This window comes from Scomber scombrus, chromosome 16, assembly GCF_963691925.1.
Source record: "Scomber scombrus chromosome 16, fScoSco1.1, whole genome shotgun sequence".
Taxonomy (NCBI): Eukaryota; Metazoa; Chordata; class Actinopteri; order Scombriformes; family Scombridae; genus Scomber; species Scomber scombrus.
Genome location: NC_084985.1, coordinates 3,239,403 through 3,254,514, shown reverse-complemented (window position 1 = coordinate 3,254,514; position 15,112 = coordinate 3,239,403). Strand labels below are relative to the sequence as shown.

Sequence of the window (15,112 nt, the reverse complement as noted above, 5' to 3'; positions counted from 1 at the left end):
TTGGCAATTTAAACACCTCACTGGGTTAGGTATATATTCCCTCACATAGTAGCTCATCAAGCCCAGCATCACTCTCTGCGATAACTTCACCTTGGAATTCTATCATCACCGTTTCAGTGTCTTTCTTGGCCCCCCCTACATTTGACTGCATTCTTTGGACATTCAAAACCATTCCCCCTTTTACATTGTTCTTAATCTCTAAATTGTTCTTAATCTCTAGGTAGGATAAATCTGGTTGTAGTGGAACATAACGGGGTACAGTATATTATATTGGTTTCATTTCTGAAATAACAATTTTGTCTGGAGCTTTTATTTTTGACTTTATATTCCTTTGAGTACACTGTGGTCATCCTGGTGCTGGTCACAACAGGAATGGCTGGCAATAAAGGTGCTCCACGCTGTGTGGAGAGGGTTGTATCAGCAGGTAAAGGTCCATGTTCAGTGAGTTGTAAAGAATTACGTATTTCAAGGGAGGTTGTAGTAAAGCCTCTTAACCATAACAGAGAGCTCAGGAGGCTTGTTAGGGGCGGACGGTAGCTAGCGCAACTTGAGGTTTGCTAGCTACACTTACGGCTTGTAGCGAGATAGGCTACACTCTTAGTAGGTATTTCAGAATGGTTTAGTCTTTTAATGAAGTAACTGTTAAACTTGCCACAGGGTACCTTTTATTTCAGAGTGATTTTGCTAATTTAGCGTTAATCAAGTAACTGTCAATGAAATGCTTAAACTTGCCATCACTTGACTTGTTTGTATTTAGAATGTTTATTTATATATATTTACATTGAGGAAAAGCACATATTGCAGAGCAAAATGTTGATTTTTTATTCTGTCTTGTTACAGTTTCAATCTGTCCCTGTAAGATGGTGTAAAAGAGCTACAGTAAACAGCAACTAAAGCTCACTACGACTCATCATTTGCAATGAAGAGTTTTGCTATTTGTATAGCTGCAGTCACACTGTAGTGAGAACAACATACAATGTCTCTTCTCGTTTTTCCGACGTCCAATTTCACTTTTTTTGTGAGTTGGTTCCTCTCAGACCTCAGATTTTTTTCTTAAGGAGAAGCACCTTGGAGCCATTAGAGTCGCTGTCTGCAAGAATTAACAGATGTGTTACTTTCTATACTTTACATACATTTACTAATGCTGCTTTTCTACGTATCTTGTGTGACTAAGATGCTTTTGTGCTATTCATTTTTAGTTCATTCAATTACAAAGACAACATATTTTTCTCAGGCACCTCTAGTAATATCTAGCCATGAAGGTACTATGTTAAGTTTAAGTAATTTGGGAGAAACTCCTTTAAACATTTATCTCTTTCTGCCAATTGAAGCTGCCAAAGAATAAACCTGCATGGTTCACTTTTCAATCAGTCAACAGAAGAAACTTACCAGATCCAGCAGAGAGACCAGAGCCCTTGCTGTTCACATACTCATTGGACCCTGTGAAGAAAAGCATCAAGGTCAGTAATAACTGCTTATATCCAATCTGTGATTTCTGGATTTCTTTCAAATGTATTTATTCACTGAGAGTAGAACATAAACTAAAGATAATAATAACAACAACAATGATAACAATAATCACTCTATTTGTATAGCATCAAATGCTTCACATTAAAAGGACGTAAAAGGAACATAAAGCAATATAAGAAAAAGAAAGAAAAAGAAACATTAATAGTAATATAAGATGGAAAATAAAATATAAATAGCAATAATTCTAAAATAGTATAAATATTAAATAGTAACAGTAGCTAAAAAATAGAATAAATACATTCTATAAAATCAAGTAAAATACAACATTTTAAATGAAGTTCATTGGTGTTTCAGTGTGAAGATGACTGATAGAAAAGCTAGTAAAAAGCTAAAGTGAAGAGGGAGAATTTTTAGCTTTCCTTTAAAAATATTTAGCGAGCTGCTTCCCTGATATCTATTGGTAGTTTGTTTCATAGTTTTGGAGTGTAATTGACACAGGCTGCATCCCCAATTTTCTCAATAAACCAGCAGCAGATGATCGAATAGTTAGCAAGGGAGTTAGCCATGTAGCTTAGCCCTAGGCAATTAATGGCTTTGTATATAAGCAATAAAAAGTGCATTACAGTAATCAAGTCGGCTTGAGATAAAAGCATGAATCAGTTTTTCTGCATCTTTTTGATTTATGATTGGTTGTACTTTAGCTATGTTTCCAAGGTAAAACAAACAAAAATGTTTTCATCACTTTGTAAATGTGAGACCTGAAGCTTAAATCTGAATCTAAAATAACACCAAGAATTGCGACTACAGATTTAAACCATGGAGTTAATTGCCCCAGATTATTACAGTGTCTCTTTTAGTTTTGAGGCCGACTATATAGAGTTATTTTTGAGCCACATTAGTGAGTGCACATTGGGACTCTCATGAGCACACACTTTATATTTTGAACAGAAAATATTAATGTGAGCAAACAAACATTTGTCCTGCGCGCTCAACTCTGTCTGCAGGCTTGCTCAATCTCTGCTCTGTGCGAGGACACCACGCACTCGCTCACAGCATCTTTGCTTGTTCAACACTTCATGTGGCACAAAAATAACGCTATACGACTAGAAGGATCTCTGTTTTGTCCTCATTTAACTTTAAGAAATTATTGCTCTATTTATTTATTGCTAGGATAAAGATAGTAATGGAGTTTATCATTTGTTTCAGCAGAATTTTGAGAGACTATGGTGGTAGGGTCTCAGTCTGATCCTCTAGGGGGGTAAGGGGGCATGCTACCCGGAAGAACATTTTGTACATTTTTAAGTCAAATGCATCATTCTGGTGCACTCTGAGAGCAACATTAAGAGGTTATATCTAGAATTTTTTTGGGCTACACATTGAACGGTGAATGACACAGCAAAAGGGTCACACCCACAAAGCACAGGAAATACATTTTTACCAGTTAATGCATGTGTGAAACAAAAAAGACTAATGTCCATATTTCAGCTCTGAAACAAAGAAAGCAGAAGTGATTATCCGACTTCAGCTAGTTAACTGGAAATGTTAGACAAGCATGGGAGGGTTTAAACACATAAAAGGGCAGGGCCAATTAAAAGGCCATCACTCCTGTTATTAGCAGTGAATCTTTCTTAAATGAACTAAATGATTTCTACTGCAGATTTGACACTGTAGAGCAGAATCGATTGTCATTAAAGAGGGGGATGTTGCTGCAAGTCTTCTCAGACTGAATTATTTTAGAGTCAATTAAAACATAATGGTTTGATTATTAATAAACAGTAAAAGTATTTAAGCTCTCATTATTAATTTAGATATAACAATTATCAAAAAATGTTCATATTAATAACAAGGTGAGACAATCAAGAATAAAACATCTGGTTATTAATACAGTATTTCATTATGTAACACTGCACATCAGAATCTGTATAAAGTCATGTAGCTCAGTAGCTAACATCATGTCTGCCAAGAAGAAAACTTTTACCTTTCTTTTTCTTCTCATCATCCAGGAGAGGTTTGTCCACATCTTCATCATTTGGGACTTACGGGAAAATATCATTGACAATACACACAGACAAAGACAAAGACACAGAAAATCAAAGATTATTAATGTCTTATGTGTTATGAGAATATTATAAAATTTGGGATTCCTCCATCATGCTGCCTCCCTCTGAGTCATTGTTGTAACATTATAAACATCTTTAGCACCAAAACATTTAACATTTCAAACTTTAAAAGAATCCATAGAAGGAAAACTTACTTAAGGGAACAGCTTCAGCATCTGCTATAGCTGTAAATAAACACAAAGTTAACACACACACACAAAAAACTAACTATTGCCAAGTTCATTGTAGTTTCCAGCCTGAGCAGGACTAACTAAACGTTGGCAGGAAAACAGCAAACGCAACAACAAACGGTTGGAACGGTTCATTAAAGAAATCCGTCCTGTTCGGTTCGCTTGTCACGTTTCGGGGCACGTGTGTATTGTTCAGTTTGTGAAGTTTTTTTTTTTTTTTTTTTTTCATTTGGCACGACGCGGAGGTGTTATATTATTATATGTATACTACGAACACCAGCAGCTACTGACCTGAGAGTCTCATCATCTCCAGATGCAGGTTGATTATAGCAAAGCAGCCAAACTACACAATAACACAAATGGTAGGATATACAAACATGTGTGGACCCAAAATATATCTACAAAGTAAATATCTACAGCCTTTTATTATTAGCATGGCGGTTGATCAGTTACAGATAAATGATCCCATTTTATGTTGATGTGAGACCTTGATCTCCTAAGGAGATTATTATTATTATTATTATCATTATTATTATTATTATTGTTCCACGTGCCACAGGCGGATTCGACCTTCAGTGTTTTACTCTTTTATCTTGCAATGTGCTTATTGAAATAGGCTATATAATGTAGCCTGGGATAAGTTACACGTTAGGTCCTGATGACGTGTTTCTCTGGGGGAATCCCGGACCCCAGCCTGCGTTCACGCCCTAGTCAGAGTGCGTCTGAGGCACTAAGTTAAAAGTTTCCTTGATACATGACTGTTGGTTACAGTTAAACTACTGAGGATATTTTTTATTAATCTGTATTGCGCTCTTGCCTTGATGACGTCTTCCAGTCTAAATATATGAGAAATGAAGTGTAAACCCCCCCAGAAAAGAACAACATAAACCGAACCGAAAACAATGACCACAAACCCATGATATGAACCGAACCGTGGATTTTGTGAACTGTTCCACCCCTACAACAAACTGATCTAACTGATGAAACTGAAAAATATAAACCTGTGTGCTGCAGCTTTCAGTCAGTAAATGAAAGATGCTTACCAGAACCAGAATAGATGAAACTACTGCTGCTGAAAGATTGATTGGATCCTGTGAAGAAAAACAAAAAGCATCAAAATATGTGTTAACTTGTTCAGGCACCTGCTTATATCCTATCTGTGTTTTCTGGACTGTTTTTGATTTATTTATTATACTAACAAGTATTGTGTGATATATCTGATTCCTCTGTTAACTTCTACAGCAGATCAATGATCAATGAGTCACATCTCTCCTCATCAAAATAAACACACACTCTGTTTATTTTGACTCAGTCCTGCTGTCAGAAATACTCACAAGAGCATCAAATGTGGATTCATCCACCCCTGAAAGCAGTCTCCAACAAATGCACTAGTTCCTCTGTTTACTTCCTAAAAACTACAGTGACAAAATTATTGAGACTTTCTTTAAAACTATACACTTGTGAGCAGTTTTTTAAGATGTATATCTTCTGAGCCACAGACACTGTTGGTTACATTTGTTGACAATAAGAAATATCCTATCTTGTCCTATAAGCTAAGCTGGCCAATCTTGTGATTTCACTGACGAGCTTTTAAGTTTCAATTTTAATTTTTTGACTTTGACATATATTTTTATGACCAAAACTCCCGAAGTCCAAAAAGAAGATATATATATATATGTATATATATTATGTTGCTGGAATTTGGTTATAACTTGTGTCTACTGTATGGATGTTTTTCAGATGATATGCTCAAACAAAATAAATACAACAATCTTTTGAGGCTTCAGATGCACAAATGAAGTATTTGACTTTACATTTGACTTTATGGTGAAATATCAGCATTGTGTGTTCTTCCACAGATCATATTGACGATATAAATCAACTGTCCAGCTGTGTTTTTTAATAAATGGCACCATATTCAGTTACAGCAGCAATTGTTAAACATTTTGAATTCCTTACTGCTCTCATTTTTCACATATACACACACATATATTATGTGGGGAAACTACTTTTTCTTCTAAGAATTAGCTAATTTTTGTCTGTTTGGATGTTAATTTCAATTCAGCTGAATTCTATATTCCTGGTGTTAGGCCTTGACTTTACTTTTGGGGCTGAATTAGGAGCACTTTTTTGGCCACAGGGTTTTTTTTTGCTGATGGTTGAGCAGTGGCGCCCTATTCAGCTCTTATAATACATCTATGTGAGCCTCTCACACAGAGCTGCTGGAGGCTTTAGCAGATCTGATAAGCAGAATTCTGCTCAGAGAATTGGGTTTTTTCCCTGTTTTTTTCTTTTCTGTGGTAATAAACACAAGACATGAATCCTTTGTCAACTGACTATTCTAAATTTATATTCACAGCTTTAAGTTTACAAGATGAACAGCAGGGATGCAGCTATCTTTAAATCAGTATAAAAAAATAGAAAACAATTATTAAATACAGTATTACATTTTTTGCAAGAAAAATGTGTTTCTTTTCATAATAGATCTATTTCTGTTGAGGAATTAAATGTTTTAAATATTTTCTTTTAAATGATATAAAATAAAATATAAGAGAAATACAGCCCACTCCAACCCTTGTTGTTGAGAAAACACAATGATTATATATTACACCTACCAATTATCAATTTTTTCTTCAACACCACCAGCACTACAGCTACGAGTACGACAACGGCGAGCAGGACTACAATCACCCCAGCAATAATGCCGATGTTGTTTCCTCCATTAACTTTATGATCTAAAACACAGAAAACATTTACATTAGTTTCACATTCAGTTCACTTTTAACATCATTAATATTTATCTTCATGTGACTCTCAGTGTTGATGCATGATATAAAATGTAGATGTGATAATCAGTAATAATTTAATCAAAGTAATAAAATGCAATTTAATAACACAAAAAATGAACTTTGAAAACTATGTCAAGAGTCAAAGACGATTCTTACAAAAACGTCCAAGATTTTAAAAACTGTGTTGTTGCCAGTTAATGTTCAGACCTGCCAACCTTGAAAAAATGTTATGAGTACAACAAAATGACCACGACTACAAACTGTTTTATTTTACACACTGTTGCTCCAACATGATTTACAACGCACGGAGGTAAACGTGTCTAAAACATCAAATGCGTGATTTTCCTCGACCACCTTTACCAGACGTGATCTTTGATCTTTGTGAAATGTTTTTCAGAGGTGCAACAAGCTGGACCTGTAAGGTGGCTATCATTGCAGTAACAGTGGTCACAAGTTAATTTGGCTGTGGTGTTTTGAAAATCGTGGCTGTGCACACTTCATTTTTACTTCAACAGTTGTTATATCACTTTGTGACAACCGATGGGTGTAATTGCGTGGCGTAATGGTTAAACACTACGCTGTAATGGTTTGTTGGTGACACACTCGGTTCAAATCCCGTGTCGGGTGACTTATTTATTTATTTTTATTTAGACATTTATACAGAATATGGTGACCAGTATTTCGGATCCCACAATTGTACTTCACAACATGAAGCATCGTGATTGGATTAACCAGGTGGAGCGAGAGATCATCACATATTTATGGAAGTACATTCAGGCATTCGCAAGGTCATCTACGTTTTCTCTACGCGATCGAAACATCTGCAGTCACAGTGAGAGAGGCCCAACTTTTATAAACAAAGGTAACCAGTTAACGTGGAAACCAGTTGATTTGTAACACTGGCTATCTGACTGGCTTGCTTACAGCACTGAACTGAACTGAGGCGCGAAGCTAGGAAGGGCCGGGTGGTTGGGTGAAAATTAAGCACTCTGATTGGCCGAAAGCACTCCGCTTACGCACAGATCTTCAGTGACAACCTGGTGACAACTTGACTGAAACTGGCGAAATGCGAGATCAAACAATATGCGTATTTTAGAACATGGAATTGTACAAGCGTACTAGGAGGTCAAAAAAATGCGTGACCACTACGCAAAATGCGTACATGTTAGCAGGTCTGAATGTTGTGTTTTTTCTCTTGCATTTTTGCCCCAATCCACTTTGTTGCACTGTGACGAATTGTAAACTGAAATATGTAAGTTTCCTACCCCAATCCTTCTGAACAGATACACCAGATGCTTTGTGAATGACTTCACATGTGAATGAATAAATGTCACTCTTAAAAATCTCCACACTGTCTCTTCTCTGGTAGGTGTCGTCTTCATTTGGTCGAACGCCTGAGGACTTCAACCCGTCCTCTTTAGTCAGAATGTGGCCGTTCCTTCTGATGTTAAGGATGATGTCTTTTGGGTAGAAACCTGTGGCCAGGCAGGTCAACATGAGGTGTGTCTCAATTCTGGTGTTCTTAGCAAACACGTGCACATCTGGTGGAGCTGGAAAGAGAAAATGTTAAGTTAGTTAATGTTTGCATGGTGGCTATAATGCATTATGCTTTCAACCACATGTGATAATATTTGTACCATCCTCATAATAAACTGAACAAATAGAATCTATTGCTACAACTACTACAACAAATAGTGACAATGCATATATTTACCTATAACTCAAGTAAAAAATGACTGGTGAAACTTAACAACATAAAAACACTGATGCTACAACACGCTTCATTTCATTATTTTTGGTCTTTTTACAAACAGTTTTCTGAAATTTGAAGAACATGGTTGTTATTGAATATGGTGTTTATGAAGGTTTGTTTCTAATAGCTGGTTCTCTTTTGTATTTGGTTCCAGGTTTGCAAAGTAGGAAACTATAGGACTGAACTTAATAATTTAGTAAAGAACAGTTTACACAGCAGACGGGGAACAGACTTATTTACTATTTATACTGTAGCTAAGACTGTACGTCTGCAGCTATCAGCTGTAGCTAATGAATGTTAAAGCCTTCGGTAACTTGACATTTTAACAATTAAATCAGCTTAAGTTGTCAAAATCTCCTGCTCAGACTTATATTTATATTACAGTAATTATTTAAGATAATCAGCTTAATAGTACAGACTCAGGACTTCCAGTATTTGAAACTAGTAGCTCATGAAAAACAAGATGTACAAGAAGGCTACATCAGTTATTTAAATGTGTCAGATACATATTCAATCAATATTTGATATCTTGTGTTTGTTGTAAAATGGAACTGAATCTGAAGTGTTTCTGCATTTGTTATTTTTAATTTAAATTATTTTCAAAAGTTGAAAGCTGAACCTACGTGGATTTAAAATGATTCATAGTCAATAAAATACTACTGAACCCTAATTCTGGTGAATATCTGTGTGTTTATGGGAAATGTTGCCACATCTGGACTAGTTTACATGACAAATAATGTTAGATATTTTAATAAATAATCATCCTTCTATTGCTTAAGCAACTTCTCGTACTTCTCTCTCTCAGTAACACAGAGAGACTGATGCACACTTTTATCACAAGAAGGCTGGACTACTTTAATGCTCTCCTCTCTGGTCTATTCAAAACCCTCATAAATCAGTAACAATCGATTCAGAACTCTGCAACCCGAGTGCTGACCATGACCAGAAGGAGAGAACACATTATTTTCCTCCTCTGAAACCACACACACCCCCTAGCGGCATGGCGGTGAATTGCAGACTAACGCGTTCCCTCGACGCAGAACTTCGAAAGGTCAACGACAAAGCATAAATCAGGCTTAAGGAACCTAGGAGTTATATTTGATCAGGATTTGTCCTTTAATTCATTAATTCAATCATAATTAAATATAAAACAAATTTCAAGGACGGCCTTTTTTCATCTGCGTAATATTGCAAAAATCAGGCACATCCTGTATCAAAATAATGAAAAACTAATCCATGCATTTGTTTCTTCAAGGCTGGATTATTGTAATTCATTATTATCAGGCTGTCCTAACAAATCTCTAAAGACTCTCCAACTGGTCCAGAATGCAGCTGCACGTGTTCTGACAATAACTAGAAAGAGAGATCACATTACTCCTATTTTGGCTTCACTGCATTGGCTTCCTGTAAAATCTAGAATTTAATTTAAAATCCTTCTCCTCACTTTTAAAGCTTTTAATGGTCAGACTCCATCATATCTTAAAGAGCTTATAGTACCTAGTCTGTGCTTTCTCGTCTCACAGGTAATCTGGGCCTGTAGACGTCCGGATGACAGATTCCAGTCCCGGACCTTCTCTCTCCTATCCCTCCTCTCTCTCTCTCCTATCCTTCCTCTCTCTCCTCTCTACTCCAACCGGTCGAGGCAGATGTTTTCCCACTTTGAGTTTGGTTCTGAGGTTTCTTCCCATTAAAAGAGAGTTTTTTGTTGCAACTGTCGCTAAGTGCTGCTCATATGGGAATGTTGGGTCTCTTTAAAATTAAAATCTGAAGAGTTCGGTCTAGACCTGCTCTATGTGTAAAGTGCCTTGAGATAACTTTGTTGTGATTTGGCGCTATACAAATAAAGATTGATTAAGATTTATGATACATTACACCTGTTTTAAAGTCCTTACATTGGTTACCTGTTTTGTATTGAATTTAAAATTATTTTACTTTTTTTTAAAGCACTTCATGGTCTTGCATCAGCATATACATCACAACTGCTGACAGTGTATGAATCAGTACGGCTCCTCGGGTCCTTTGGCAGGACTCTTTTAGCTGTTCCAAAGGCCAAAACTAAAGCTGTTGGAACAGACTGCTTGAGGACATGAGAACAGTTGGAGGTATGGAAATTAAGTAAACTCAAAACCTCCCTGTTCAGCCTGGCTTCAGATTAACAATTGTTTTATAGCCTTTTTATTGTATTTGTTCTGATGTTTTACTTTTTCTGGTTATTTTACATTAATTTATTATTATCATTCAATTAAGTTTTATCTTCTCATGGATTTATTCATGTTTATTTTTGTTTTTTTAACCTCTTTTTAACCTAGTTTTAGTGCAGCTTTTATTAAACTTCATCTTTTATTTTATTTTACTTTGCTTTGTCTTTTTAATTTATTTTAACCTAGATTTTAAGTCTTACTTTAAATAAACATTTTCACTTATTCACTTATTCTCTCGTATTGCAATTATTTAATTATTTTGCCTATTTAATTATTAATTTTTTACCTATTTTACTTAATTTTATAAACACTTTTATCATTCTTATTTTCTCTTGCGTGCATTGTCTTTTAATTTGTTATTTCTTTTTATTCCTTTTCTTTATGTTGTCACTTGTTCTGTCTCACTATCAATCAACTAACTGTAAAACAATTTGAACTACACAAGCCTGTAGGAAAGGTGCTATATAAATAAAGTTTAAATGATTGATTGATTTTAATAATCTCTAGTAATAATGGATATAAAAATACAGAAATCATGTTCTGTCATACATACAGGCAGCTTCCAGGTGTTTTTTCCCATATAACATGAACTTGCTCAACCAATCGATACACTCGTACTCCAGGTAGCCTTTGGTGTATTCTTTTAGGACCTGGACTTCATCCCACTTTCTCTTGGTCTGGACTGCTATATCAGTGGCAGCAACCCACACTGAGTTGGCGTCATCAAAGGACAGGAAGTCTCGTCCGTCATAGTTGTACATGTTCACACCACGGACAAACTTTAATGTGCCATCAGGCCTTGTTTCACCCTCACAGCCAACCATCCACTGAAGAACATGGAGATCTAAAGAGGAGTGACAGTGAAATAAATGACAAAGAATGAGGACATGGAAAAATGCAGCAAGTAATTACAATTAAAACAGTTTCATTTAAGCACATTAGAAGTTATCACTTGTTCCTGAAAATAATAAATAAAAAATCTTTATTTTTGTTGGAGCATTTATCTATACAAGGTATTACAGTTGTTAATTTCATAGAGTTCATTACTGAGTCAACAAAAAGTGTTCCCAGTCTGACACATTTCATGGATCTTACCAGTGTCATTCTGATTCATTCGTTTCTTCAGGATGTCGATGCTGACTTTGAACCACTGCTGCTTGCTTTGGCGGGACTGTGTGCCTTTCTCCCAGTAGTCTGCAGGAAGTCGCTCCTTCATCCAGTCCTGCTTGGGAACTTTTCTCTGGATATCACTGTCATAGTAGTCGATCATCATGCCATCCAGCAGACCCATAGCTGTGAACTCATGGATGCCCGGAAGTCTGACAGGTTTGGAGAAGCCGGTGTAGATGTACATGAGGGAGTGAATCTCTGAGAGTCACAGAAAGAGAAAGACAGACATGTTTACAGAAGGCAGATGAACTCCAGCAGATCTGACTTAAAGCTCTGGACTCTTATCTATCTATTTACTGCCATCAATCAGACTATTTAGCCACATGTATGAAGCAACACACTCAGAGAACAACCACTGATCAGTTCAAGGAGATTATAGAATATGCATCATTATGATCATGAAGGATAATTTGATTAAAATAGAAATTATCAGCTCCCCCCTGTGGTGACCTGATGTTTATGAAGTACAAGTTTGCACTGAGAGCCTCCACCAATAAATTGTATTCAACTTGGGGTCCTGTGAATCAATATTTTTATATTAATTATTAATTAATATCTTTAGTCTTCTTTTAAATTGTATTATTTATTTTTTCCATCAGTGTGTTTTCAAACTTATGGGCTAGCAGTTTTACTTTATCTATATATATCTTAATATATAGAGAATATTTTCTGTAAAAACCTTTCATATTAAAACTGGTAGATAATTCATTAAACCTTGCAGTAAAATTGTATAATACTAAAATGCTTAGCCAATTAATCAAATAATCAGCAGAAAATTAATTGGAAACTGTTTTAATTTACTTTTCAAGCATAAATGCCAATTATTTTAGATGTGAGAATGTGCAGACGATTGTATATAATTGTACATTAAATATATTTGGGTTTTGGACTGTTGGTCAAATAAATCAAAATTAAATGCTTAACCTTGAACATTTTTTCCCAACTTTCAAACATTTTACAGTCAAAGAAAAACTGTGAAAACAGTTGAAAATCAATTTTATGTCAGTGAATTGTGTCCGTTGTGATCAGCAGTGCAGCAGCAGCAGCTTCAGTCTTCAGTCAGTGACACTCAGCAAGACTTCAGCTGTACTTCTGTGTGGTCAACCACATTGTAGCAGCTCGACAAACATCAGCAGTGTCACTGCGGTCACACACTAAACAAGACACTTTCAGTTGTGAGACTACGTACATGAAGCTCAAGTAAGAAAACCATTAAAACTGAAGTTTCCCATCAGACAGAAAAATGTGGCTGAAACCAGGGCAGCTTAGACACAATGTTCCTGGTCGACTAGTTGCCACTTCAAGACATTTGTTGAGTAATCTTTGTGCATTCACCATGTTTGATGCCTTAATATAGTTTGGTTCAAGATGCCAACTACATATTTAGTGCATTCAACTAATTTTTAAAAAATCCAGTGGTTTAACAATCCCTAAATACTTCAATTCAATTCAATTCAAATTAGAACTATTCATTATTTGTTCAAATGATTTGAGTAATCAAGAAAATAATCGGCAGGTTAATCTATAATTGAAAATAACCCTTTTAATTATAATGATGTCCTTTTTAAAAATCTTTTTTTAGTATTTTAAACAGAAAAATAATCAAACTCGTGGCCACATTCAAGATAATACTATTCAAGATTTTCTTAGTCATTTTTTTCAGATCTGTTTTGATGTAATAGGGTTGTGGAATAAAAATACAAAAACTGAAAAATATCAGTCAATTGAATATATTTAACAAAAATAATCAACAGAAATCTGATAATGACAAAGATGTCACGTTTTACTTCCTCATTTAACTGAAGTCGCATTCATATGTATACAAACAGGAAAAAAGAGAAAAGAAAAATGTCTTACCGCTGTTTATTGTCAGTCCCGTCCCCAACAGGATGAAAACTGTGATGGGATACATCTTCATCACAAAGTGGAGTGAAGTTTCTAAAACTAAGTGAACGATGCTTTGGCTCTAAGGTAACAAGCAGTCTGTTTCCTGCTTCTCTGATCTGTCTCATACATACGTAAACCTTTCTCTATCAGGTTTCTACATGCCCCCCCACCCCCAAAGTGCATGCAGGTACTACGGAAACGGAAACAGAATGGATGGCCCCATTTATGTGATGGCATGTCAAATGTGGGCCAGTTGTGGTTGGATTTACACAGAGGTGTCAAAAGTATTCACATTCATTAATCAGATAGAAGTATAGATACTAGGGTTTAAAAATACTTCTGTAGAAGTTGAAGTATCAACTCAAGCTTTTTACTCAATTAAAAGTGTAAAAGTACTGGTTTCAAAACTACTTAAAGTATAAAAGTAAAAGTAATGTAAGGGAAAAAAATTCCATTAAGGACAAAAGCTTAGGCCGTGTCACAGGGGCCTATAGTGCACTACCACACCTCCCCAAAAAAACATTTTTCTAAAAGCCATAATGACTATAATGTTATATTAAAATGTTATGTTGACAAATTTGGGATAAGATAAAAAGTAGTGCAGTTGGCTAAATCTGTCACAATAGCACAGTTCAACCACTAGATGGAGACGAGGCAGGCTATCTGCAATTCATTCCCCATGCCAAGTAAATACATGTAAACTGGCTTGAATCTACTCAAAATGGTCCAGAGACATTGGAGTAGCTGTTACTAGGAATATTATGCCACCATACACAACTTTTAACCATAAAAACAGCGAAGGTAAGACATCATTTGTAGTTGTAAATTTACAGTGGGAAGTTTGGCTCAATAGCTGAGCTTCTTCTGAACCAAACGGTGAGTCATATGACTATATTCGTGCTTATTTAATATGTAAATGAGTCACATTCCTATCTGTTCTCCACACACCGTTTCCTCATTCAAATATGAGTTTCACGTTATAACGAGATACTGATGTTTTTTTCTTTTTCTGGTGTGGCAGCAGCAATACGCTTCTGTACCGTTTTAACTCTTTTTGTGCTCTACCATCTCCTGACCACATGATGGCAGCAGTCAGTGGCGGCTGGTGAAAAATATTGTAGGTGGGGCTGTGCTTTATGAACTTTATGCACAGCTCCACTACTTCCTGAACTCAATACAGCTCCTTTATTTCCTGTCTTACATTATTGGACAAACTAATCCAGGTGTGTCTGACCTCACTAGTGAAAACAACAATGGTCAGACACACCTGGATTAATCAGTTATAATCAGTTATAATGTAAGATAGGAAAATAAAGGAGCTGTATTGAGTTCAGGAAGTAGTGGAGCTGTGCATATAGCCTATTAACTCAGTTTCAATAACCATCCCAAAACAATTGAACATAAACGGCTGGATACCAGTGCTCTGTGAAATAGTAATTATTTAAATATTAATAACTTGAGGCATTCTTATACAAAACATAAATAGCATATTGCACAAACACAAGCTAGGAACCAAATTGGAAACAAATGACTTATTAGGTTTACACATTTT

The 15,112-nt window shown here is 35.7% G+C and overlaps 1 protein-coding gene across 1 annotated transcript in view; it reads right to left on the bottom strand.

Annotated features, from left to right (window-relative positions):
• LOC133996000 (H-2 class I histocompatibility antigen, K-D alpha chain-like) overlaps positions 1-15,112 on the bottom strand; it is a 116,130-nt gene that overhangs the window by 20,040 nt on the left and 80,978 nt on the right. Inside the window, exons 11-12 of the mRNA XM_062435518.1 lie at positions 7,815-8,099; positions 6,376-6,495 (exon numbers count right to left, since the gene is read on the bottom strand). Coding sequence (XP_062291502.1) covers positions 6,376-6,495; positions 7,815-8,099 — 405 coding nt within the window. The remainder of the gene's footprint in view (positions 1-6,375; positions 6,496-7,814; positions 8,100-15,112) is intronic.